This window comes from Geotrypetes seraphini, chromosome 10, assembly GCF_902459505.1.
Source record: "Geotrypetes seraphini chromosome 10, aGeoSer1.1, whole genome shotgun sequence".
In the NCBI taxonomy this organism is placed as follows: Eukaryota; Metazoa; Chordata; class Amphibia; order Gymnophiona; family Dermophiidae; genus Geotrypetes; species Geotrypetes seraphini.
This window is the reverse complement of record NC_047093.1, coordinates 102,638,210-102,665,052: the sequence shown is the minus strand read 5'-3', so window position 1 is coordinate 102,665,052 and position 26,843 is coordinate 102,638,210. Positions and strand designations below refer to the sequence as shown.

The following is a 26,843-nucleotide window of genomic DNA, read 5'->3' as shown; positions in this document are numbered from 1 at the left end:
GAGCCTGTCCCACCCTGCTTGTTGATGTAGTACATCGCAACTTGATTGTCTGTGCACAGCAGGAGGACCTGAGGAAAGAGAAGATGTTGGAAGGCCTTGAGGGCATAAAACATCGCTCTGAGTTCCAGGAAATTGATGTGATGTTTCATTTCCTGGGCTGTCCAAAGTCCTTGAGTTTGGAATTCGTTCAAATGACCTCCCCAGGCATAAGGGGAGGCGTCGATGGTGATGACAAGTTGATGAGGAGGTAGATGAAACAGAAGACCTCTGGAGAGATTTGAGGACATCAACCACCATTGTAGAGACTGAGGAAGAGATGATGTCACAGATATGTGTCGTGAGCAAGGATCCGTCGCTTGGGACCACTGGGTAGCTAGGGTCCATTGAGGAGTGCGTAGGTGAAGACGTGCGAGGGGTGTGACATGAACTGTGGAGGCCATGTGACCCAAGAGTATCATCATCATTTGCTTGGCAGAGATGGAACGTTGTGGAAGCACCTGCTGACATAGAGATTGAAGAGTTTGAAGACGGTTGGACGGCAGGAATGCTCTCATGAGGACTGTGTCCAGCACCGCTCCAATGAATTGAAGTTGCTGAGTGGGGATGAGATGAGATTTGGGTAGATTGATCTCAAACCCCAGAAGTTGTAGAAACAGGAGGTTTGGTTGGTGGCCAGGAGTACTGTTTGAGATGAAACGGCCTTGATTAACCAATCGTCCAGATAAGGAAAGACTTGAAGGTGGTGAGAGCGTAGAAAGGCAGCCACCACAATCAGACATTTGGTGAACACTCTTGGAGAGGATGCAAGACCGAAGGGCAGCACCTTGTATTGGTAATGACAATGATTGATCATGAAGCGAAGGTACTGTCTGGAGGCCAGATTGACCGGAATGTGAGTGTATGCCTCTTTGAGATCGAGGGAGCATAGCCAGTCGCCCTGAGAGAGAAGAGGGTAAAGAGTGGCCAGAGAAAGCATTTTGAATTTTTCTTTGACCAAGCATTTGTTGAGATCGCGAAGATCTAGAATGGGTCTGAGATCTCCTGTTTTTTTGGGGACCAGAAAATAACGGGAGTAGAATCCCTGCCCTTCTGATCTAGAGGAACTTCCTCTATGGCGTTCAGGAGGAGGAGGGATTGAACCTCCTGAAGAAGGAGAGAAGACTGAGAGGTGTTCAAAGCAGACTCTCTTGGCAGACTTTGTGCAGGACGTGTCTGAAAGTTGAGAGAGTAGCCGTGGCGGATGATGTTGAGGACCCACTGATCCGATGTGATGTTCTCCCAACGGCTGATGTAACAAGAAAGACGTCCTCCTATGGGTCGAGGGAGATGGGCAGATGGTGGAATACTGGCTATGCCCTGGAGAACCACGTCAAAAGGTTTGGGTAGACTTTTGTGGTGGAGGAGGCTTCACCTGTTGCTGCTGGGCTGGCCTAGGTGGTTGTCGCTGTTGCTGGCGTTGACGTCTAGGCTGTTGAGTAGCCGGTGGCAAGGGACGGACAGCATAGCGGCGCTCTTAGGCAGATTGTTGGCGAAAAGGCCGAGCAGGAGGAGTCTTTTTCTTAGTCTTCAGGAGAGTATCCCACCGAGTCTCATGGGCAGACAGCTTTTGTGTAGTGGAATCCATGGACTCTCCGAAGAGTTCATCCCCCAAGCAGGGAGCATTCGCTAGGCGGTCCTGATGATTTACATCGAGCTCTGAGATCCTGAGCCTTGCCAACCGACGCATGGCAACAGACATAGCCGTGGCCCTAGAAGTCAATTCAGAAGTATCATAAATTGACCGAACTAGGAATTTGCGTAACTGGAGAAGAGAGGAAGAACAGGCATGAAAAGCAGATTTCTTGCGGTCAGGGAGGTACTTTTCAAAAGCAGCCATGTTTTAAATGAGGTGCTTTAAATAAAATGAAAAATGAAAAGCGTAGTTCCCTGACCTATTGGCTACCATGGCATTTTGATATAAACGTTTGCCAAATTTGTCCATGGCTTTTCCTTCTCTGCCAGGAGGGACTGAGGCATACACACTAGCTCCCGCTGATTTCTTAAGTGTGGATTCTACCAAAAGAGACTCATGCGGGAGCTGAGGTTTGTCAAAACCAGGAATGGGGATAACCTTGTATAAGGAGTTCAATTTACGAGGAGCTCCTGGTACAGTCAGGGGAGTCTCTAAATTTTTATAAAAAGTCTCTCGTAAGATGTCATGGAGAGGAAGTTTGAGAAATTCCCTTGGAGGCTGGTCAAAGTCCAGAGCATCAAGAAATGCCTTGGATTTCTTAGACTCAGCCTCCAAGGGAATAGAAAGAGATTCACACATCTCTTTTAAGAAAGAGGTAAAGGATGTGGAATCGGAATCTTGTTTAGAAGAGGGATCAGCAACAAGTTGATCCTCTTCATCAGAGGAACACTCACCCTCAGACAGAAAAAGGGTCTTCAGAGTCACCCCACAAATCAGGGTCCTGAATCTGAGAGCCACGGTCTCGAGACTCCGGAGTGGAGGGTTCCAAGTGTCGGGTTTTGCGCGCCGACTTACCCGACCTCATAGACACGGAGATGTGACATGCTGCGTCGGCACCGAAGTCTGCACCGCCTGGTGTTGAGCTCTCGGTTCCGGTGCTAAGATTGGCATAGAAGTCGAGGAAGCAGTGTGAACTGGTACCGACAAAGTGGATGCCGATAAAAGAGGGCGCTCCACTGTCGGTACCGGTGGCTCAGACCGGACCGGGACTGGAAGGCTCGGTGTCAAAAGTGCGGGAAGGAGTTGTTGCAACTGCTCCTTAAGTTGCACTTGCAGGACAGCAGCAATCCGCTCGTCCAGCGAAGGCACCGGTACCGCCTTTTTCTTCTGCGGTACCTGTGGTGCCGCTCTACGCTCCGAGGATGAGGAACCCGATGTCGAGGGGCTCACCTCAATAGGAGCGGAGCGCTTCCGTGGACGCCTCGAGGTCGGCAGGACTGGACTCGCTGCAATTGAGACCGGAGGACGCTCCAATGGGGAAGGCTTCTTAGCCGGCTTACCTGCGGGATGCGACGCCGGCGCGGTATCGTGCGGTGTTGACGAAGTAGGTGCCGACTGAGATAGGGCCGATGTCGGTGCTGCGGAATCAGACTTCTCGGCGCCAAATAACAACCGCTGTTGGATCTGGCGGTTTTTTAGAGTTCTCTTCTTTAAAGTCGCACAGCGGGAGCAGGTGGACGCTCGATGGTCAGGACCAAGACACTGCAGACACCAGTTGTGCGGGTCTGTAAGTGAAATTGGTCGAGCGCACCGCTGGCACTTCTTAAACCCGGGTTGAGGGGGCATGAAAGTGAAAACGGCTTCTGCCAAATCGAAGGCCGAGGCCTCGATGATGGCAACAGGCCCCGCCGGGGCAAACCGAAAGGAATGAAAAAACAAAGTTTTTTTTTAATAAACTAAAGAAAAGAAAAGAAATAAAGGAAACTTTATTTCCAGAAGGGTTTACGCGAGCGGGAAGGCGATTACAAAAAAACTCTTTCAACAGCCGTTGAAAGAGACGCGTCTTCTTAGCTCCGCGGAAACTAAGAAACTGGGGACCGCGCGCCTCTGTCGGGCGGGAAGGCACTCGCGCGTGTGCGGTGCGGCCTGCTAGAACTTTCCAAGTTCTTAGAGTGCAATCACTCTAAAATTGTCCGTACTGGGGCTCCGTCGGTGCCGTCACCCATCAGTCAAGAATATGCTGCCTGCTTGTCCTGGGATAACAGTTTTTTACAAGCCCTAAAACAATACCCACAGTGCCAAGTGCATAGTTTTGTATGAGAGTTTGAAAAAAATTCAACAATGATGATAAATCACTTCAAAAAGTCCCCATGTATCATGAGCAAAGTCATATTCAAACATCCATCAAGCTCTGATAAATATCAAAAGGGGAATTTATCTTGATGAAGCCTGCAAAGTTGCGTCTGTTATGCAAACCATTAAAGTTCATTAAAGGGAGTGCCCTACAGAGCCCCATTTTGTATTCTTCATCAGGAGCAAACTCAGGGGCACATTACCCAAATAAGAAGTACGATGCTGCTCCTCATGAATGCGGCTCATACAAAAGTGAAGTTGAGTTTGGTTTTATAATCAGGAGAAACGCCGTTAAACCCTGCCTCCAGCTAATCATAGATCATTCAAAGCACTCTTCGAGGGAATTACATCATAGCTCAGAGCCTATCAGGGGGACAAGGGGGCGTGTTTGGAGTGGCTACCATGATCTTAAATTGCCTGCTGTGAGCCAATCCACTCCTTCATTCATGCCAAATGGGGCATAAAATTTTAACGTATAAATCCAATATTGCTCCCTTGCAAGGAGAAAAGCTCTCCTAGTCCCTTGAAATGTCACTGAAATGTGCTTAATAATTGACCATCTCATGTTTACAAACAAGTGCTCGGTTTCTACCCCATGGCTCAGCATAGGGGCATTTTGTCTGCTCAATGCTCCCATCTCTGAGATTTATGGAGATTTATTCAAGGAGCCTGGCACGGACGCATTTAGATTGGAGTTCTACAAACTGCTAAAAGAGGATTTGTTACCCCTGTTAGCTACAGTATTCAATCAGATTGTTCAGATGGGTCAACTGCCAGGTGTACATAATAGCACTTTTGAAACCGGGAAAGGACCTGATGCACCCATTCTCCTATAGGTCCATCTTGCTGATCAATGTGGAAGCAAAGCTCTTAGCCAAAATCATGGCAAATCGACTGGCACATCACTTACCTTCTTTGTTGGTGGAGTCACAGGTTGGGTTTGTACGTGGTCACAAGGTGACCAAAAATGTGAGAACAATCTTGGCATCATTGGCTTGTAAACGGATCCTGTCTATACTGGTCAGCTTTGACACCGAAAAGGCCTTTGACCGTGTATCCTGGAATTTTCTGTTCAAAGTACTTACAAGATTCATGATAGTAGGTTTTTTCCAAGATGCCATGAGAGCGTTGTACATGGGACCCCAGGCCATTTTATGGGTCAATAATATTTGATAGAGAGGAGTACTAGACAGGGTTGCTTATCGTCCCCTTTGCTATTTATCCCGACGCTGGACCCTTTATTGCGGTAGATGTTGACAAACCCGGAGATCCGGAGGGTTCAGATGGATCCCACAGAGTTTAAACTTTCAGGGTTCGCCAATGATCTTCTGGTCCACATTATGGACCCCCGGGTCTCCGTGCCCACCCTTATGGACAGTTTTCGGGAGTATGAAGATTTTTCCGGATTCAAGCTTAACTTAGAAAAATTTTTGTCATTGCCTATCTCCTGGAGATTCCTGGACAATGAGTGAAACCCTTTCCATGGGAGTATAAATACTTTCGGTATCTGGGTGTCATTCTTACCCCAAGGACTTCGGATCTATACGAATGTAATATCACCCCTCTCATGGAGCACACTAAAGGATGTCTCGAGCGATGGTCTGTGCTGCCAGTGTCACTACGAGTAGGATCCATTTATTTGGCATGGTCTTTTTTCCTAAATGGCTATACACATAACTATTTTTTCTGTGGCCCTCCAAGTACCTACAAATCCAAAATGTGGCCCTGCAAAGGGTTTGAGTTTGAGACCACTGCTTTAATGAACAGGACAGCATCAGAAAGGCTCACCCAAAAACTAGTGACTGGCCATTTTATTGAGATTATGATATCATCAATTCATTAGTAAAACATACGCAGTTGGCACATCTTCCAATTAGATTACAATTGTTTCATTAAAATCCAATTATAACTTGCATACTTCAGGTTCTATTCAAGTCACATGGTTTCTGGTTAATCATACTTCATAAGTAATTTTCCCTAGTAACAATGATGGTTCAGGCATTACATGCTATTGGTGTCACCTCTGTCAGTCACTTAGGACATGATGCCCTAGGACTCACCTATTTCTCAATCTTACAGGAAATAACAGCTGTGGCACACATCTATTTTAAAACTTTACATTTGCTAACCAAGCAATATTATTTTACTGTAATTCTGAAGCATTTCTATCCTTCAGCTTCAGTTTTTATTTTCAGGTCTGAGGTAAGGGGTGTCTAATACATATTTGGTTATGTGCCCCCCCCCTTATATCCTGCTTAATACAATTAGTGCCATCAGCCATTTGACCAAGTTGCTATAGTGTACAATTCCTCTGTCAGTGGAGGGCCTGCTGCTAGATCAATATGAGATCTTCAAGTTAGCTAATAAAGGACACTGCCTTTTGGTGCGTAAATGCACCTTAGTGGGTAAAAAAGTAATTTTGTCGGTCTGACTGAGTGAAGATGCCCCCTCTTTCTGGGGTTGGAAAAACAAGCTACATGCCTTGTTGTTATTGGAACTTAATTATGCTAAATTCACTTTGAAGCACAAGAACCATGATTTTAGGGTTTGGGAAGTATTTATCTTCTCTCTTTCTCCAAGAGCAGGGGTGTCAAACTCAGGCCCGCAGGCCAAATCTGGCTCGCAGTGTAATTATATTTGACCTGCGAGAAAATACCAAGGCCCTGATTCTCTAAAGTGCATCCTAATTTTAGGCGTCCTACAGCTGTCTAATCAGCCAATCGGGATGCACGTTTAAAAAAAAAAAAATGCTCCCCAGGCAAGCCTGAAGGCACCTCCGGGAGCCTAGGGAGACCCGCAAGATGCCTAAGCTCGTCTAAGGGCCTTAGGCGGGCCTTAGGCTGAACCTAGGCGGCCCTACGCGTCTCCCTAGTAGAGGAGAAGCTTAAAATGTAGGCCAGCAAAATGCTGGCCTACATTGTAAGTAGACGCGGCCGCTATACTTATCGCGGCAAGGGATCTCTCTGCCGCTATAAGTATAGCGGGCCGCGGCCCCCTGACCAGGAAGGTGCCCAAACCCTCTGCCCGAAGACGCACCCCCCCCGACACTACCGACCGCCCCCCCCCCGACACTACCGACCGCCCCCCCGACATTACCGATCCCCCCCCGACAATATCGATAGCTGGCAGGAGGGTGCCCAATCCTTCCTGTCCGAAGACGCACCCCCCCCGGCGCTAACCCCCCCCAAACCTCCACTCCACCAAACCTGTTCTTAGAAGAGTCTTGCACGTCTTGAGCCGGCAGGCACGCCTCGTCGAAATGAAGCGGGCCCGCCCCTTCCCGGCCCATCCCGCCGAAGCCTAAGGCCTGATTGGCATAGCGAGTCCGCCCATCCCCACTTAATGCACTGCTGAAATCTAACCTCCATTTTCCTCAAAGACTCAGTGTTTTGTTATTCGTGATTTCACGGTTTGTAAACTTTTTCAGGAAGCATACTAAGGTGAATAACAAGAACGAACTGTATATATATATAACCAATCATAATGTTGCAACACACCTCCAGCTCAGAGTCACTGGAATCAGGCTGAGGAGCAGTGGTCCCTGTAAGGAAGGGTAGCATTGGCTGTCCCATTTTAGCCATTCGAGAAATCAACTTTGCTTTTGTTATATCTGGATTCTGTAGAAAAATAAATCACTTTATTTAAAAAAATGCATCAACTTAAAAGTACAAAAGTTGAGTTACCAGTCATATCATAGATGTGAGATCAGAAATTGGGTTTTAGAGAAAAAGAACACCCCCCTCCCAAAATTTTTTTTAAAAAATAAATATGTTTCATAGCTCTACAATGTTTGATAATGTTTTAGATTCTCCTATTGTCTTAGTCTGCAGCAACAGCAGCAAAAAAAAACAAACACCTTATAAGGATGTGAAAAAGTAGTCTAATGGTTAGAACAGTCAGCTGAGAACCAATAGAAACATAGAAAATGACGGCAGAAAAGGGCCACGGCCCATCTTAGTCTGCCCACTCTAATGACCCACCCCCTAACTTCCTCCATGAAGAGATCCCACATACCTATCCCATTTTTTCTTAAAATCTGGCACGCTGCTGGCCTCAATTACCTGTAGTGGAAGATTATTTCAGCGATCGACCACCCTTTCGATGAATAAATATTTTCTGGTGTCGCCATGAAATTTCCCACCCCTGATTTTCAATGGATGCCCTCTTGTTGCCGTGGGTCCTTTAAGAACAAATATGTCTTCTTCCACCGCGATATGACCCGTGACATATTTGAACGTCTCAATCATGTCTCCCCTCTCTCTGCATTCCTCGAGTGAGTATAGATGCAACTTACCCAGCCGTTCCTCATACGGAAGACCCTTGAGTCCTGAGACCATCCTGGTGGCCATTCTCTGAACCGACTCAACTCTCAGCACATCTTTTTGGTAATGTGGCCTCCAGAATTCTACACAGTATTCCAGATGAGGTCTCACCATGGATCTGTACAACGGCATTATGACCTTGGGCTTACACTAACGAAACTTCTACGGATACAATCCATGATTTATCTAGCCTTGGATGAAGCTTTCTCCACTTGATTGGCAGTCTTCATGTCTTCACTAATGATCACTCCCAAGTCTCGTTCTGCTGCAGTCCTTGCCAGGGTCTATTTAGGGTGTAAGTTCTGCATGGATTTCTGCTGCCAAGGTGCATGACCTTACATTTTTTGGCATTGAAACTTAGTTGCCAAGTCTTTGACCAATGCTCCAGTAAGAGTAGGTCCTGCATCATACTGTTGGGTACTGGGCTTTTGCCTACTATGTTACATAGTTTGGCGTCATCGGCGAATAATGTAATTTTACCTCGAAGCCCCTCAGTCAAGTCTCTTATGAAGATGTTAAATAAGATTGGGCCCAAGAACGAGCCCTGCGGCACTCCGCTGATCACCTCCGTCATTTACCACCACCCTCTGAAGTCTACCTCTAAGCCAGCCCTTAACCCATGCAGTTAATGTTTCCCCTAATCCCATCAAACTCATCTTGCTCAATAACCTGCGGTGTGGGATGCTATTAAACGCTTTGCTGAAGTCCAAGTACACGACGTCCAGGGACTCCCCCATATCCAGCTTTCTTGTTACCCAGTCAAAGAAGCTGATCAGATTGGATTGGCAGGACCTTCCCTTTGTAAATCCATGTTGATGGGGATCTCGTAGATTCTCTTCGTTCAGGGTTGTATCCAATTGGTGTTTGATTAATGTTTCCATAAGTTTACTCACTATCGATGTGAGACTCACCGGTCTGTAATTCGCAGCCTCTATCCTGCATCTCTTTTTATGGAGTGGAATGATGTTAGCCGTTTTCCAGTCCAACGGGACTCTTCCTGTACTTAGGGAAAGATTGAAGAGTGCAGATAATGGTTTCGCCAGGACGTCACTCAACTCCTTGAGCACCCTGGGGTGTAGTTTATCTGGTCCCATAGCTTTGTTCACCTTGAGTCTTGATAGCCCACTACTGCTCTTTATGATCTTAAGCAAGTTGCATAATCCTCCACTGCCTCAAGTACAAGCTTACAGTATATACTCGAATAAAAACCAAGGTAACCTTCCCCCCCCCCCCAAAAAAAAAGGAGGATATAAACTGGGGGTTAATATTCAAGTGCAGTGCCTTGCACTGCCAGGCTCTGCACCCTGTTCCTCCTCTCTCCCTGCTCTGCCAAGCTCTGCATCCAGCCCTCTTCACTCATTCTCTCCCCTTTCCAGTCTCTGCCCTACCCCATCCTCCCTGGTTCTGTACCCCTTCCCCCCTCCTTTCTTATGCCTTGCAGGCCTCCACCGGGCCTGCCGTATGTCCTGGAGGTCCAGCGGTAGGTCCAGAGAGCAGAGATCCTCCCACCTCCTGTCCCAGCCAATTCTAAGAATTTTTACTTCCCTCCCGTCTCCCCGTGTATATTTAGAATCCCTGGTGGTCCAGCGGTGAACCGCAGCAGGAGCGACCTTCTTCCTTCACTCCTGCCCCTGCAGAGCCGCTAGCTGATTGACTGATTTTTTGTTACCTGTTCGCCGGACCTCCACAACCCCTTCACGGACCGGGAGCACGTGGGGCAGAGCGGGAGCAAAGCAAGACTCGATCTGGGCGTGGGAGCGAACTCCGCCCCTCCCCTCCCGACGGTGCACCGCTGAGCCAGTTGGAAGGCTCAGCAGGATCCCCCCAAGGTTTAAACTTCGTTGGTTTTACTTTTTTGCCTTTGTTACCTCTTCGCCGGACCTCCATAACCCCTCCACGGACCGGGAGCACGCGGGGCAGAGCGGGAACAGAGCAAGACTCAATCTGGGCGTGGGAGCGAACTCCGCCCCTCATCTCCTGACGGTGCACCGCTGAGCCAGTTGGAAAGCTCAGCGGGATCCCCCCAAGGTTTAAACTTCGTTGGTTTTACTTTTTTGCCTTTGTTACCTCTTCGCCGGACCTCCACAACCCCTCCACGGACCGGGAGCACGCGGGGCAGAGCGGGAGCAGAGCAAGACTCAATCTGGGGGTGGGAGCGAACTCCGCCCCTTCCCTCCCAATGGTGCACCGCTGAGCCAGTTAAAAGGCTCAGTGCTCAACGGTGCGCAGCCGTTCGGCGCGCCATCGAAGGCACGTGGCAAAGGCGCTCGCCTTAGCGAGAGCGCCTTTGCGAAGCGACCAAGAAGAGACCAGACATCCATACCAGACCTCTCTACCACAACCTCCATTCCTAATATCTCCTTCCACAACTCATACTCCTACCCAAACAAAGTACATGAACAACAACCTAATCACTGGCTGCCTATTACCATCTGTTCCAACCTTCATAATAAAGCTAACACCACAAACAAACACCCAGATCCTCCTATTGATAATCCTTCTTATCTCCAGCTGTAAGGTAGAAGCAAACAATCTACCCAACATTCCCACCAACTCAATTACAAACAATACACATCACCCTAACAGGAGAGCTCCATCAGACAGAAACCCTAACCACCAAACAAGCATTCAACACCCCATAACAACTACATGGGGAAGAAGAGCAACACAGAAAAAAGACACATTTATCACCTACAAACATTTAGGCAGAGAGGGGGCGAAAGAGGACTATCTAGACAGATCTAAAGCTGTCAAAACAGCAGTCAGAGAAGCCAAACTCCGAATGGAGGAAGAGCTAGCACGGAAAATTAAGAAAGGGGATAAATCTTTCTTCAGCTATATTAGTGACAGGAAAAGAAACAAAGATGGGATAGTACGCCTGAAGCAATCGGACGGTAACTTTGCGGAATCAGATTCTGAGAAGGCAGAACTACTAAACAAATACTTCTGTTCAGTGTTCACCCGCGAAGCGCCGGGAGCTGGTCCACAGCTGCAGACGGGAGATAACCAGAAAGACCCGTTTCAAGATTTCGAATTTACGCCCAGTAGCGTCTATGACGAACTATCAAGACTCAAAGTAAACAAAGCCATGGGACCGGATAACCTACACCCCAGAATGCTCAGGGAGTTAAGGGAAGTCCTGGCAGAACCATTATCTGTTCTTTTCAATCTTTCCCTAAGCACAGGAAGGGTCCCCTTGGACTGGAAAACCGCCAACGTAATCCCACTCCACAAAAAGGGCTGCAGGACAGAGACAGCAAACTACAGACCAGTGAGTCTCACATCTATAGTGTGATCAAACAGAATCTTGACACAATCCTAGACGAAGAAAAACTGCGTGATCCACACCAACACGGGTTCACCCAGGGTAGATCCTGCCAATCTAATCTGATTAGCTTTTTCGACTGGGTTACTAGACAACTGGACGCCGGAGAGTCACTGGACGTGGTACATTTGGACTTCAGTAAAGCATTTGATAGCATCCCTCATCGAAGATTACTGAACAAGCTGAAATCGATAGGATTAGGAGACACTCTAATTACATGGGTTGGGGATTGGCTGAGCGGTAGACTTCAGAAGGTGGTGGTGAACGGTACCCCATCCGAAGCATCGGACGTGATCAGTGGAGTGCCGCAGGGCTCGGTCCTGGGCCCGATTCTATTTAACTTATTCATAAGAGATATGACGCAAGGACTTAGAGGAAGGGTATCACTGTTCGCCGACGACGCCAAACTTTGCAACATAATAGGCAAAAGCTTATTACCTGATAATATGACACACGACCTACTGTTGCTAGAACAATGGTCAACTACTTGGCAGCTAGGCTTCAATGCTAAAAAATGCAAGATAATGCACCTGGGTAAGAGAAACCCGCGAAGAACTTATGTACTAAATGGTGAGACCTTGGTTAGGACCACGGCGGAACGCGACCTAGGAGTGATCATTAGTGAAGACATGAAGGTTGCCAATCAAGTGGAGAAGGCTTCCTCCAGGGCAAGACAAATGATGGGGTGTATCCGCAGAGGTTTCGTCAGCAGGAGACCTGAAGTTATGATGCTGTTGTACAGAGCCATGGTGAGGCCTCACTTGGAGTACTGTGTTCAGTTTTGGAGACCACACTACCGAAAAGACGTGCTGAGGATCAAGTCGGTTCAGCGAACGGCCACCAGGATGGTCTTGGGGCTCAAGGATCTCACGTATGAAGAAAGATTTAAAAAATTGCGGCTGAGGAAAGAAGAGAACGGGGAGATATGATTGAAACATATAAGTACATCACGGGACGCATCGAGTCAGAAGATGATATCTTCTGGCTCATGGGACCCTCGACCACCAGAGGGCATCCGTTGAAAATCAGGGGAGGGAAGTTTCATGGCGACTCCAGGAAGTACTTCTTCACCAAAAGAGTAGTGGATCATTGGAACAGACTCCCACTCCAGGTGATAAAGGCCAGCAGCGTGACGGATTTTAAGAGAAAATGGGATACTCACGTGGGATCTTTAAGGGAGTAAATTCAGGGGAGAGGATACTTGGAATGGGCAGACTTGGTGGGCTATAGCCCTTTTCTGCTGCTTTTTTCTATGTTTCTATGTTTCTAACCTAAAATCAAATCTCACCAGAATACAAAATCTCTCACCTACCCTAAAACAAATCAGAATCACCATACTGAAACCACAACTCTTAAATGTGCCTACCTAAACATCAGAGCCCTAGGCCCAAAACCAGACCTCATAAAATCTGGTTAAAAAACGAAAATCTAGACTGCCTCTTCCTCACAGAGACCTGGCTCACATCAGACACAGACCCTAGAATCACAGAAGTCTGCCCTCAAGGATACAAAATTACAATGACTTGCAGAGAGAAAAAAAGAGGAGGAGGTTTAACAATCATAATTAAAGATTCCCTAACCCTAAACATACTAAAAAAGACATCCACCCCACACATGGACCTTCTAGCATGTCAAATATCAGCCACCACACTAAAAAACTCACTAAACTGCATGCTCTGCTATATAACACCGGGAAACTGGGCTAGGCCTGACTTTGAAAACTTCATATACCAATACTCACTTACATCTACACACAACCTTATCCTAGGAGACCTAAACCTTCATCTTGAAGACCATTCATCCAAACCCGCACAGGACCTCCTGTCCTTCCTCAAAGCCTTATCCTTCCAAATTTTAAACCCTAAAACGACTCATGAGAAAGGGCACCAACTTGATATTGCAGCCTTCATGTCCCACCAAACATCCAATCTAGAAATTCAAACACCTACTGGAACTTGGTCCCCTTCCCTCTGGTCAGATCACCACGCATACACCTTCGAAATTAACTGGACCAAAAACAAAACCAAACTTACATCCAAAACAACAACCTACACAGCACGCAAATACATCGAGCCTACCATATTCTGGTCAAAAGTAGATGAAATAATCCAAGAAGACAACCCCATAGACTTCTTAACACACTGGAGCAAACTGAGCAATAACATCCTCGACGAACTAGCCCTGAAACGAACAAGATCCGTTTCTTGGTCCCGAAACTGCCCTGCAAAACACTCTGTCATCTGGAGGCAATTCCCCTTAGAAAGAAAGATAGGTAGACAGTTTTCTAAAGAGATTTTGCCTGTTTTATTATCAGTCTGCATTCATTTATATATCTTCAGTGGTATTAGCAGATGACGTAAGTACAGACCATATCTAGTGACAGGATACATAGGCTTCAAAGAAGTAATCAACACCAGAAAAGGGGGGGGGGGATGAATGAGCAGGATATGTACTTCATTGTTTAAATCTTAAAGGTGTCAAGAGCTGTGGGGGGTTGAGCCTTCATTGTCTCAGACAACTAACTTCGTTAACATAAATTAAATGACCTCTTCCCAAACCATTAAGAGAGTAAACATGAACATTCTGCATTTGATTACTTCCAGCATAGACAAAGACAGAAAACTTATCCTTTCCTTTCAAGCCCCACTACGAACCAAAACCAGAACCTGCAGAAGTTCAGACCAATGGTTCAATGACGAATTACTCACACTCAAGAGACAATGTAGACGTCTGTAAAGAAAATGGAGAAAAACCAATCTAGACCACATAAAAACCTCCTGGAAAAAAGCGAACAAGCAATACAAACTTCTATTAAAAGAAAAGAGAAAAAAACACTATACTAACCTAATAGGCACGGAAACCCAAGACACCAAAAAACTATTCCAAATATTAAAAGATCTAACGAACACCAAACCTTATATGACCACAAACAATAAGCTCTCCCCTTCAGCCTCTCTCCTTGCAGAATACTTCAAGAATAAAATCACAAACACCAGAGCTTCCCTCAAAAATAACCCAGCCCACCTAATTGACATCATAACACCTCCCACAGAAAAAGAATCATGCGCTGCAGACAGAACTTGGTCCCAATTACCTAAGATACACTGGACCGAATTCAACAAACTCTACAAGAAATACAACCATGCATTCTGTGAACTCAACCACTGCCCACCTTATCTCCTATCATCAGCGAGCACTAAGTTCCGTACCCTACTCCTACACTGGATACAAACCATGCTCACAGATGGCACCTTCCCAACTAATCTCAGCGAAATCATCATCACCCCAATCCTAAAAGACCCTAAAGGTCCAACAGATAACCCATCCAATTACAGACCAATTGCCTCAATACCTCTATATATCAAACTAATAGAAGGGCTAGTAGCCAAATTCCTCAACAACTATCTCGAAGACCATGACCTACTCCATCCCACGCAATCTGGCTTCAGAACTAACTTCAGGACTGAATCACTATTAGGCTTCCTTATCGACACAGTAAGACAACACCTCAGCACTGGAAAAAAAATGCTACTAATACAGCTGGACCTGACAGCAGCTTTGACCTAGTTGACCATAACATACTTCTCCAAATTTTGGACACTAGAGGCATCTCAGACAAAGTATACTCATGGTTTGAAGGCTTCTTAAAATCCAGATCATACAAAGTAAAATCAGACAAAGAAAAATCCAACCCATGGTCCAACCCCTGTGGAGTCCCACAAGGATCTCCTCTTTTCCCTACCCTCTTCAACCTATATACAGCCTCTCTCGGCGTGTACCTGAACAAACAAGGTCTAACCTCTTACAGCTATGCTGATGACATCACCATCCTCATACCCTTTGACCAACCAAAGCTAGCAATGACAGACACACTACACCGAACACTAGCTACAGTTACTACGTGAATGGAAAATCACAAACTGAAACTCAACCCAGACAAAACTAAATTCATCCTCCTAGAAAATAACAAAGTCCCTACCACTACCAACTTAGTAATCAACTCTATCAATTACCCTCTACAAACCTCCCTAAAACTACTTGGAATGACTATTGACAGGGGATGCACCATGCAAACACAAATAAACAAAACGATACAGAAATCGTTCACAGTCATGAGGAACCTTAGACAGGTCCGAAAATTCTTCGAAAGACCACAATTTTTGCTTCTAGTACAATCACTAATCCTCAGTATACTCGACTACTGCAACATCCTATACCTCCCCTGCCCAGGAATAATGATTAAACAACTACAAACAACTCAAAATACAGCTTTGAGACTCGTCTACTCTTTGAAGAAATATGATCACAACACGGAGGCATACATCAACTCACACTGGCTTCCAATCCAAGAAAGAATACAATTCAAATTTTACTGTATACTATTTAAAACTATTAACGGGAAAAGCCCAACCTACCTAAACAACCGCTTTATCCAAACTACCTCTACCAGGCATAGAAAAACACACACCCCTTTCACTCACCCCACAATCAAGGAAGTAAAACAGAAAAAACTTTATGATGGCCTACTAGCCACTCAAGCAGCAAGACTAGATAACCAAGTCTCCATCCTACCGACATCAACTCCTGACTACAAGAGGTTCAGAAAGGATATAAAAACTATACTCTTCAAAAAATTTCAGAGTAAAGCCTAATACCATGAACACCTCCCCTAACCCTGATCCTACCTTTCCCTCTCTCAGAAACTACCTCTGATCTAACTTTGTAACCCTTCCCTCCACAACTCTTATTGTAATCCGCTTTGAACCGAAAGGTAAAGGCGGAATAGAAATCTGTAATGTAATGTAATGTAACTTGCGGCAGCCATTCAGCTAGCAGCTCTGCATAGACAGGAGCAAAGGAAGGTCACTCCTGCCACGGTTCACCGCTGGGCAACCAGGGATTCTTAGAATTGGCTGGGACAGGAGCAGTGGCATACCTAGCATATGTTAGAGTAAACACTTTCAACACTGAATGTGAAGATGTCCAAAAATGTAAGACAGGAACAGCATAGACCTAACTCAATCCAAAAAATGAAGGAAAAAGCCTCAGAAAGGGCCCTCCCACCTCACCAAAACGGCTCAAAGAGGTGGTCGAGTGTTCACCTCACTGGCAAAAAACCTTCATTATGTGATAAAGTCTTATGCTGTGCTGTGATGTGCCAACGAAAATTAAATAATAGAGGAATTATTCCACTCATCTTCACTGATCGGTATACCTTCCTTCCCACTCCACACCATGGTCTGGCATCTCTATCTCCTTCCCTTTCTTCCCCCCATGCCATGGCATCTCTTCCTCCCCCTCCATGGTCTGGTATCTCTTTTCCTTTTTTCGTTTCCCTCCCTCCCATGGACTTGGCATCTCTGGTTCTTCTCCCTTGTCTTTCTTCTCCCTCCTCCCCACTCTCTCCCCAGTTGGGTGCTGCTGCAGCAGCAGCAGCAGCATTTCTCTCTCCCCTTCCCTGTGCAGCAGCAGCATTTCTCCCCCCTTGCCTGTGCAGCATTTCTTCCCCCCTTGCCTGTGCAGAAGCAGCATGTCTCCCCCTTGCCTGTGCAACATTTATACACCTCCCCATCCCTGTTCAGCAGCAACATTTCAATGCCTCCCCCCCCCACTTCCCTATGCAGCAACAACAGTTTTCTTCATTGCCCAGCATTTCTGGCTGATTCCCCTGCTCAAAGTCACGGGTGTCTACACCTCACATGATCCGCGGCTGCGTCGGAAGCCTTCTCTCTGATGTTGTGACATCAGAGGGAACGCTTCTGATGCAGCCACGGATTGCGCAAGGAACCGACGCCCGCAGCTTTGAGCAGGGGAGCCAGCCAGAAGCTGAATAACGCCGGAGTGAGCACCTGCGGGCTCCCCTGTTTACTGCCACTGCTGCTGGTTAAGGAAAGCAGCAGCGGCAGAATAGGGAGGATGGCCGGCTGTGCACCCCCTTGGGGCATGCATCCGGGGCGGACCGCCCCCCCACCCCGTGGTACGCCACTGGACAGGAGGCGGGATGGATTTCTGCTGTCATAGCCCACTGCTGGACCATTTAAAAGGTAAACTGGGGAGGGGGAGGGAGGTAAAAGTTTAATATTAGTGTTGGCCACGACAAGAGGTGGAATGGATCCCTCCTGTCTCGGCCCACCATTGGCCCACCAGGTTTCACTGCAGCCCCGGCAGAAGCCTGCAACAAATTCAGGAAGAGGGGCAGGACATCGCTGACCCAAATTAAACAGAGACCCTCATTTTTTGGACCAAAAACCTTTGCTTATATTCGAGTACCGGTATATACAGTAGACCGAGTCCTGCAAGTACAGGATATACCTCTACTGTATCTGAATTTAACTTGGCTTGGACCATTACTAAAAAAGGTTTAAGCTAAATTCCAACAGGCCATTTGGCTATTACTTCTCTTCTCTGCTTGACAGAAACTGGAAAGTGGCTCCAAATGGAAGCTGATCATAACCCTTGGAAATCACCCCCAAAAAACTAAGAAGCTTTCTGTCAACACAGACCTACTGCACTACTAGATAGCTGTAACAGAATTCTCTGAGACCAGCAGGACATGTATTTTTACATATAGGTAATGTTATCTAATAGAGCCTTAGTGTGGATGCTACTCAGCACTCTATTTTTAAGAAATCTTTGGCAGCATTGCACTGCACTGCACATACTCAAGTGCATTCCTGTTTGACATGAATACAAAGGAACAGCAATACAATATCAAAGTTAAAAGAATACAACTCCTAGGGGAAGTGGGAAGGATGTTCTCAGAGAACAATCAGGATATATATTCTCACTAGTGTTTAAGCCCGTTACATTAATGGGTGCTAGAATATATGTCTGTCTGTCTTTCTTTCTTTCTGTGTCTCTCCCTGCCCCTGTCTCTTTTTTCCTTTCTTTCTGTCTCTCTCCCTCCCGCTGTCTATCTTTCTTTCTTTCTATCTCTCTCCCTCCCGCTGTCTATCTTTCTTTCTGTCTGTCTCTCTCTCTCTCTGGCCCCGTCTGTCTTTCTTTCTTTCTGTGTCTCTCCCTGCCCGCTGTCTTTCTGTGCGTCTGTCTTTCGTTCTCGTGCACTGACTGCCTGTCTTTCTGTCTCTCTCCATGACCCCCCTTCTGTCTCCCCCCCAAAGCAAACCAAGATTGCTCCCTGGCCCTCTTTCCCTTCTCCCCCCCACTTCCCTGTGCAGCATCAGCATTTCCCCCCTTCCCTGTGCAGCAGCAGCATTCCCCTCCTTCCCTGTGCAGCAGCAGCATTTCCCCCCTCTTCCCTGTACAGCAGCAGCATTCCCCCCTCTTCCCTGTGCAGCAGCAGCATTCCCCCCTTCCCTGGGCACCTACCCCTTGCCTGCTCCCCCTGTCATGCAGTAGACTTTCTCCCTTCCTTTAACTTCCCCCCTGTCCAGCAGCACACATTCCGTTCTCCCTGTCCTGCAGTAGCCCTTTTCCCTTACTTTTCCTTCCCCCCATCCAGCAGCACCCTTTCCCTGCTCCCCCTGTCCTGTAGTAGGCCAGCCATCAGTAGCGCTTCTCATCCCCTCCTCCCCTCTCCTCCCGGGTCTCACACGATGTTGGCAATGGGTAAAATCGGCGCTGCAGGCTCCACTTACATGCCGCAAATCAAACCGCCACAGACTCCACTGCTGCTCATGTGCCGCACATAGAACACGGCCACGGAAGCAGTAATCATGGTGGCAGGGATCACGCCATTTCAACAGCGCATGCGCGGGTAAGGGCTTTACTATATTAGATGTATGGGAACCCCAAACTACTGAAAACAACAAACAGAAGACAAAAGGAACTTGCAATGGCAAGGTCAACCAGAAACCAACTGACCTTACCTTATTATCAAATAATTTTTTATTGAGCTCAGCACAACAAAGGTACAGAAGACACAAACTGGCAATGTGAAGCTCACATTTCAAAAAGAATATAAAATAAATCTCCAACAGTCAACCCCTCCCCCCCCAACCAACGGGAGGCCGAGAACCAGGGAAGCCCAAGTCAAATTCAACTGAGGTTCCTTGCAACTATGGGCAAATTACTTAACTCTCAATTGCTCAGATATGAGCTTAGATTGTAAGTCATGCAGGAACAGGTAAATACATTCAGGTACAGTAGGTAACTTACCTTGAGGTACAACTGAAAAACACAAGCTAAATTCAAACACTTTCCCTTATATATCACCAAGGTATAGCAAGGAATTTTCCTCTATACACTTAATATGAATGTAGTTCAATATCTTGTAATCTGCTTTGAGTAGATTCTAGTGTGGAATATGCAACCCTACTATAGTATCTGTCAGAAGAGTCATGCATAACACTTATTTCTCTTGCTGCTTTATTTCTTGGTCAGTGCTTTAACACTTACCTCACTGACAGAATTGGACTTGGCCTGAACAGCAGTCTCCCTAAAGCAAGGAAAGAAACATTTACAGAGTGTTTGGGAAAATGGTCAACAACTGATACTTGTCTCTTGCACCTGTTAGAAAACAGACTTAAAATCAAGGTATATAAAATGGATTCTCTGGCTTTCTTGGCTCATATGGCCTGCTACTACCAATCAGGTAAAGGCTTATTAACTACTTGTAGAGTAAGATGAAAATTTACATTTCTGCAAAATCAGAGGCTAGAGGGCCTATACAACTAAACTACAGAAAGGAGAGAAAAGTGATGTCACAGCCCAGAATGGCTGCTTAGTACCAGAGCTCTCCTGAAACCAAGGATTATCAAGCAAGAGGATATTCCTCTTAACACAATTCTGCTGAACATTAGACAATATTTGGAACAGTGATAATGACTGCAACATAGAAAGTGGTGGATCTAAAACAATATACTAACTGGGAGGCATGTTTGCTCACAGAGATTCAAGTTTTATGGTAGCTGCTGACCAAATGCAAGATGACATGGCATAACACATAGTGAACAGGAAAACTCATAGCCTAACTGTAAAGAAAAAATCAAAGAACTAAACCCCACAAAAAGACAATAGAAAATCGTACGAGTGGGGATGGAACTGTACACATCAACCAGAGATAAATTTAAAAAGTAAATATTTATTGAAATCTTAATACAATAGTCTTTATCATATATTCACTGTGTGTTGTGGACCCAACACGGTTCGTATTTCAGCATTTGAGCCTGCCTCAGGGGTGTAATTGACATCTAAAGGATGAATTATTAATATTAGTATAACAATGGACCAAAAATGTAATAAATGAAAAGAACAATAAAAAATAGTTACATGAAAAATATCAGCAAGACAAATGAACCCAAGAATATACAGCCAAAGATCATGCAACCATGAAATTTTGTGTAAACTGTCATTTTATGTACATAAGGTTTATAAATGAAAGTGTAGTGTTTAAAGAGGAAAAATGTGTGTGAATAAAATGGAAAGAATAATGTCATGTGAATAGTGGATGGAAGTTCATAAAAGTTGAGTACAGCAGACCCTCAATATTCACGGGGCTTAGGGGCAGAGCCGGCCAGCGAATAGTGAAAATCGCAAATAAGTTTTGGGGCCAGCTCTGATCCACCCCCGCCTCCCTCCTGGAGCAACGTTTCTAAATTAAAAAGCAAGGCGCAAAATAATCACGAATAACCAAATTCGTGATTGGGCAAACCGTGAATTGGGAGGGGGAGATGTATTTGGAAAAAATGTCATACCCAGCAGGTGGCGATCTCATGACGCCAATGATTGTTAAACAGACCACATGAAATCTCCAAAAGAAATACAATTTAAATTTAAGATATGATCCGCTCAGAACAGACGAGAGAAAAACGAGAGAAATGTATTAAAGAGAAAAGAAAACACCAATAAAAAGACATGAACACACAACAGGAATGAAGAATAAAAATAAAAAAGATTAAAGATCGGAATCAAAGTTTATACCAAAAGTGCAAGGCACAAAAAAATGGACATTATATATAAATACTTCTAGGGATAGCCCACATAATTAAGAAATGCCTGTGGTGATGAATCAGATAGAAGCCTAGAAAAAAAGGGTAGCCTTAAAAGAAAAATACATTAAGAGACAAGAGCCCAACATGGCCTAAATAATTCCTAAGAAAACATGTTTGAAAATGAAACTAAAAACGTCATTTAAAAACTCACCCTCCACTGGGATAAGCAGCAATATAAGATTAGGTTCTTACCTTTGCCAATCTTCATTCTTATAAATCCACACTTTATTCCGGGACCAGTGGGTTATTTCCATTTACCTGCCAGGACTTTATAGGAAGCCTCAAATTTCAGAGGCTTAAACCCCTCCCCCTCTTACCTCATCACTGTCCCTGTGAACATCAGTTAGTCTTAAAACAGCCAGGAACATTTGTAGAGGATAACAACAAGAGAGAGGTAAATGGGGAAACTCCCCAGCAAGTAAGTCAATTCTGCTCATATTAACAAATGCAAAACAGCAACAATGAAAAATGAGAGAACAGGTTATGAAATATTAGAAACCTGAACGACAAAACAGTGCTATAACGAGACACTGTCAGAAGGGGGCATCTGAACTAAGGACCCCCCCCCCCTAAACTAAGTGCTAAACCCATTCTGATGGCACTCTTATGAAGGCTGGTCGAGTGCTAGTCAGAAAACAGAAATCCAGCTTACCAGTACATGTAAAGGTAGACTACCAGAGAATCAGCAAGGTATAGGGTTCCCGGAATAAAGTGTGGATTTACAAGAAGATTAGCAAAGGTAAGAACCTGTATCTTTTTTTCTTGTACAATCCCACTTTATTTCGGGACAAGTGGAATATAACAGAGCAGTCCTGAAAATTCAGGGTGGGACTGATGAGTCTGCTGCCAAAACAGAGGCACCAAAAGCAGCATCCTGCTTGGCTGTCACATCGATCCTGTAAAACTCGATGAAGGTGTTCAAGAGGACCAGTCTGGAACCTTAATGTAGTGCTGTCTGGCTTTGCCATGGCCCCTTTTGAACTGCTGAGAGATGCTTCTCTCTGGGATTTAACTCTCCAGACTGCTTTTTTTCTGGTTGCTCTCTCTTAGGACCGTAGAGTTTCCGAATGGCAGGCGTTGTCTTGTCGACACCCTTTGCTCCGAGTTCCTGAGAGCAGACAGTTCCTTCTTTTTTTGCAGATGGTGGTTTTGGCTTTCCATGTCCATCCGGAAAGTATGTTCGCCGGTTGTTCAGCTGACGGGTTTCAATCTCAGGATCGTCTGCCAAAGGACTTGGATGTGCGCAGGATGCTCCTGCATTATTGGTGGGTCTTTCAAGAGTTTTGCTCTCTGACTACCTGTTGTGGTGGCTCATTTTATTCTGCGGGGTTCTCCTGCTTCTAAGGCTATGATCTAGATGGATCCACAGAGCCATTTAGTCCACTTACATTCTTGTGGGGCAACTGTCCCCTATTTATGTTAAGCCACTTTCTGCCAGGAGTGTAGCTTCTTCATGGATGGAAGTTAGATCTGTTTTTCCTGAGGAGATTTGCAGGGCCGCAGCATGCCAATTTCTACAGAATGGATGTTGCTGCCAGACAGGACTCTGCCATTTGGGTCCTTGGTCTTAGGAGATAGCGCAGCAAGCCCCCCTAGCTTTCTTGGGGAACTGCTTTTATATGTCCCTATGGTCTAGAACAGGGATCTCAAAGTCTCTCCTTGAGGGCTGCAATCCAGTCAGGTTTTCAGGATTTCCCCAATGAATTTGCACTGCTTTCAATGCATATTCATTGGGGAAATCCTTCAAACTCGACTGGATTGCGGATCTCAAGGAGGGACTTTGAGATCCCTGGTCTAGAATGTCTCACCTATTGCACTAGAAAAGGAGATTATGTACTTACCCTGGTAAGCTCTTTTCTAGTAGATAGGTGAGACATTCTAGACACCCACCCTGTCATTACTGTGCCTGTTTCAGTTTCAGATTCAGTCTCCTTCTGCTTATCCAATCTATTTATTGGAGAGTAGTCAACCCTTTGTGGTTAATAAGAGTTTGTATATATGTATAACCTGTTGTGGGAGTAGTTCTGAACTCCTTTGACGCCTCTGTTGGCTGTTAACAGTACTGTTTAGTTGTTTGAGCAGAACAATAGTTTAGCCCAGGGGTGCCCACACTTTTTTGGCTTGCGAGCTACTTTTGAAATGACCAAGTCAAAATGATCTACCAACAATAATATTTTTAAAAACACAAAGCACACTGTACACAGAGAAAATGTTAATTATAATTTATATTTGGTGTTTTTTTTTTCAAAGAGGTCAAGGCAGATGACTTTAAAATAAGCAATGTCACTTCAGTAACAACTATACAAAAATAGACAAATATACTCCTTCCCCTTTTACTAAACCGTGATAGCGGTTTTTAGCACAGGGAGCTGCGCTGAATGCCCCACGCTGCTCCCGACGCTCATAGGCTCCCTATGCTAAAAACCGCTATTGCGGTTTAGTAAAAGAGGGCCATAGTGCAAAATATAGAGAACATATATAAATTCTCAAAACGGACACATTTTGATCACTAAATTGAAAATGAAATCATTTTTCCTACCTTTGTTGGTGATTTCATGAGTTTCTGGTTGCACTTCCTTCTGACTATGCAACCAATATTTCTTCCCTTCTTTCTGCCTCCTGCATGCTCCTCTCCTCCAGCCCTCATTCCATTCCTCAACCAACATCTCTCTCTGTCCCTCCATGAGTCCAACTTTTTCTTCCTCTCTCCCTGCCTGGCCCCTGCCACCCGACACACTCCATTCCCTCCCCAAACTTTTTCTTTCTCTCTCTGCCTTCTTTCTTTCTTTCTCTCTCCCTGCTCCCCCTTTCTTTCTGTCTTTCTTTCTCTCTCCCCCTTTCTTTCTTTCTGTTTTTCTCTCTCCCTGCCCCCCAAGCCACCACCACCGATTTAAGCCTGCTTCCCCAACACTGCAAAAGCCAGGCCCATGCAAGCTCCGGGCCCACAAGCCTCTCCACCCCTCCCCACGACATCAATTCTGACGTCGGAGAGGAAGTTTCGGGCCAGCCAAGAAGCAATTGGCTAGCCCGGAACTTCCTCTCCGACGTCAGAATTGATGTCGTGGGGAGGCAGGGGGAGAGGCTTGTGGGCCCGGAGCTTGCATGGGCCTGGCTTTTGCAGTGTCGGGGAAGCAGGGAGAACACAAAGGCAAGTCATCCAAAGTCAGACATAAGCAAAGGCACATTTTTGAAAAGTACGTCCTGTCACCAACACTCCTCAGAGCACAGCTAACCTGTGACAAACACTGGAATTCTGGCGTGTCCCCTTTAACCAGGGGTATCTTCAGGACTTTTTGGTTGGCACTAGGCGACTGCTTAGGCCGGGGAGAGAAAGGTAAATATGACCTCCTAAAACACCACCACTCAGACAAAATGCTCCAAGGCAAAATAAGGTGTTTATTCTGACCTTAGCGGTCTAAACAGTGTAATACAAAGCAAAGACACTGCAGTATTTCATCCAAAAATAAAGTCAAAGGAAAATGAGAAAATACAAAAGTCAAAAATCCCTATATGGGTTTGTTTTGTCCAGAATCTTGTACTTTGTTACAGTCCTGCATTTTCAATGATATCCCAAACATGCTTTACATTTCTTCTCAGCAATATTTGTCAGAGGCATGAAACAGATACTTTCAGCAGTCAGGCAAAGTTCAGAACAAAACCTTCCTACAGGCAATATCATGTATCTTATCAGGCAGTAAGCCTCAGCACAGCCTTGCACAGCACAGCTTTGCAAAAACCCCAGCGTTTCTTCAGCTATCTCATGGCAGGCAAAAACAGCTGTGAGAGATTAGCTAATTAGCTTCCAAGGAACGGTAGCCACAGCAGGATTTCCACAATTCAAAAATAAACTCATTTATTCCACTCTCAGGCTCTCTAGCCCAAACTTTACTTTAAGTAAATCCAGTGGCAGCATTCAGGTAAGTATTGTGCTTAAATCAAAAATAATATAGCTTAAAACACATAGAAATGCTTCAGGTTTGTTTTTTTTTCCTCCCACAGAAAGAAAGCATGAGAAAAAAAAACATCAACTGTTTCACAGTTACTCACTCTCTCTCTTTCTCATTCAATGTCCATGGATTCTGCCTGGCTTTCTATCACAGGACCAGCGGTTTGTACCTCCATGCTTTCCACACCATTAGGAAACTGGAAGCCTGAGGTGGGGAGGAACTCTTCCACCTCCTGCATAGGCCAATCTGGAACTTCTGGCTCTGCTGCCTGGCTCCACAGCTCCTGCCCTGCCTTGGGCTGTGGGAGTGACTCACCCTGGTCACTCGCTCCTCTCCTTGCTGCTTGCATCAGTCTGCTCTTAAGCAGCTCAGAGCCAATCCCCTTCAGCCTTTAGAGGGGGATAGGCTTTGGTTCCAAAGCAGCCTTTCTCTGCCTGGGTTTACTTGGTGCAGCTAAATTCCTTGTAGCTTCTCTAGCTGCCCTATAGCCTGACGGCTGCTGTTGCCAGTCTGCCTGCCTCTGTTCCATACTAGAGAGCTGCACGGGAACGGGGATGACGGGAATCCCGCGGGACCCGCGGGTTCCCCCTTTGGGTCACGGGGATCCCGTGGGGACGCCTCCGAGGGTCGCGGGGTTCCTGCGGGGTTGGATCGCAGCGGGGTTGGTCGAGCCGCGAGGGTAGTCTCCTTCTCCTTACCTGCCCTGTCGCAGCACACATCCGAACAGAAATCTTCCCGATGTCAGCGCTGACGTCGGAGGGAGGGCTTAAGCAAAGCCCTCCCTTCCTCCGACGTCAGCGCTGACATCAGGAAGACTTCCGGTCGGCTGTGTGCGGCAGGGCAGGTAGGAAGAAGGCAATGGCGTATGAAAGAGGGGGGAGGGGGCGGACCGCACCGGAGAATGTGCACAGCCGGTAAGATCCCCCGATCGACCGACAACAGGCCCGGCCGACAAATCTCCCTGCCCTGTAGCCGCGAATCTAAATTACCTCTTACAGCAGCTTCACTACTCCAGCTGCTGTAAGAAGGTAATTTAGATTCGCGGCTACAGGACAGGGAGATTTGTCCGACCGGGCCTGTTCTGTTGTCGGTCGGGTGCAAAAGCGCCACAAAGGTGGAGGCAGGGAGGGAGGAAAGGTGGAGTGGAGAAGAAAAGACGCTTAAGGGGGGAGAAGGCCGCTAAAAGTACTGGGGAAGACAAAGGGGTGGAAAAGAACGCTGAAAGGACATGGGGTAAACGGGAGAAAGGGGGGGGAAGGACCCTGAAAGCACTGGGGAAGACAAAGGGGTGGAGAATGCCACTGAAAGGACATGGGGAAGACAGAGGGGGGAGAAGGCCGCTGAAAGGACATGGGGAAGGCAGAGAGGGGAGAAGGATACTGCCAGACAGGACATGGGAAAGATGGTGGGGGAGAAGGACACTGAAAGGAAACGGGGAAGAGGGAATGGGAAGAAGACGCTGGCAGGGAAGAAGACAGAGGTGCCAGACTA

General features: G+C 46.2%; 1 protein-coding gene across 4 annotated transcripts in view; it reads right to left on the bottom strand.

The window, feature by feature from the left end:
- Positions 1-26,843, bottom strand: part of FKBP15 (FKBP prolyl isomerase 15) — a 337,919-nt gene that overhangs the window by 167,241 nt on the left and 143,835 nt on the right. For 3 of the 4 annotated variants that reach the window (XM_033960334.1, XM_033960337.1, XM_033960335.1), the window contains 2 exons: positions 19,811-19,850; positions 7,303-7,422 (listed from right to left, as the gene is read on the bottom strand). In XM_033960334.1, the coding sequence (XP_033816225.1) occupies positions 7,303-7,422; positions 19,811-19,850 (160 nt within the window). The remainder of the gene's footprint in view (positions 1-7,302; positions 7,423-19,810; positions 19,851-26,843) is intronic. The other variant, XM_033960336.1, reaches the window with a different exon arrangement.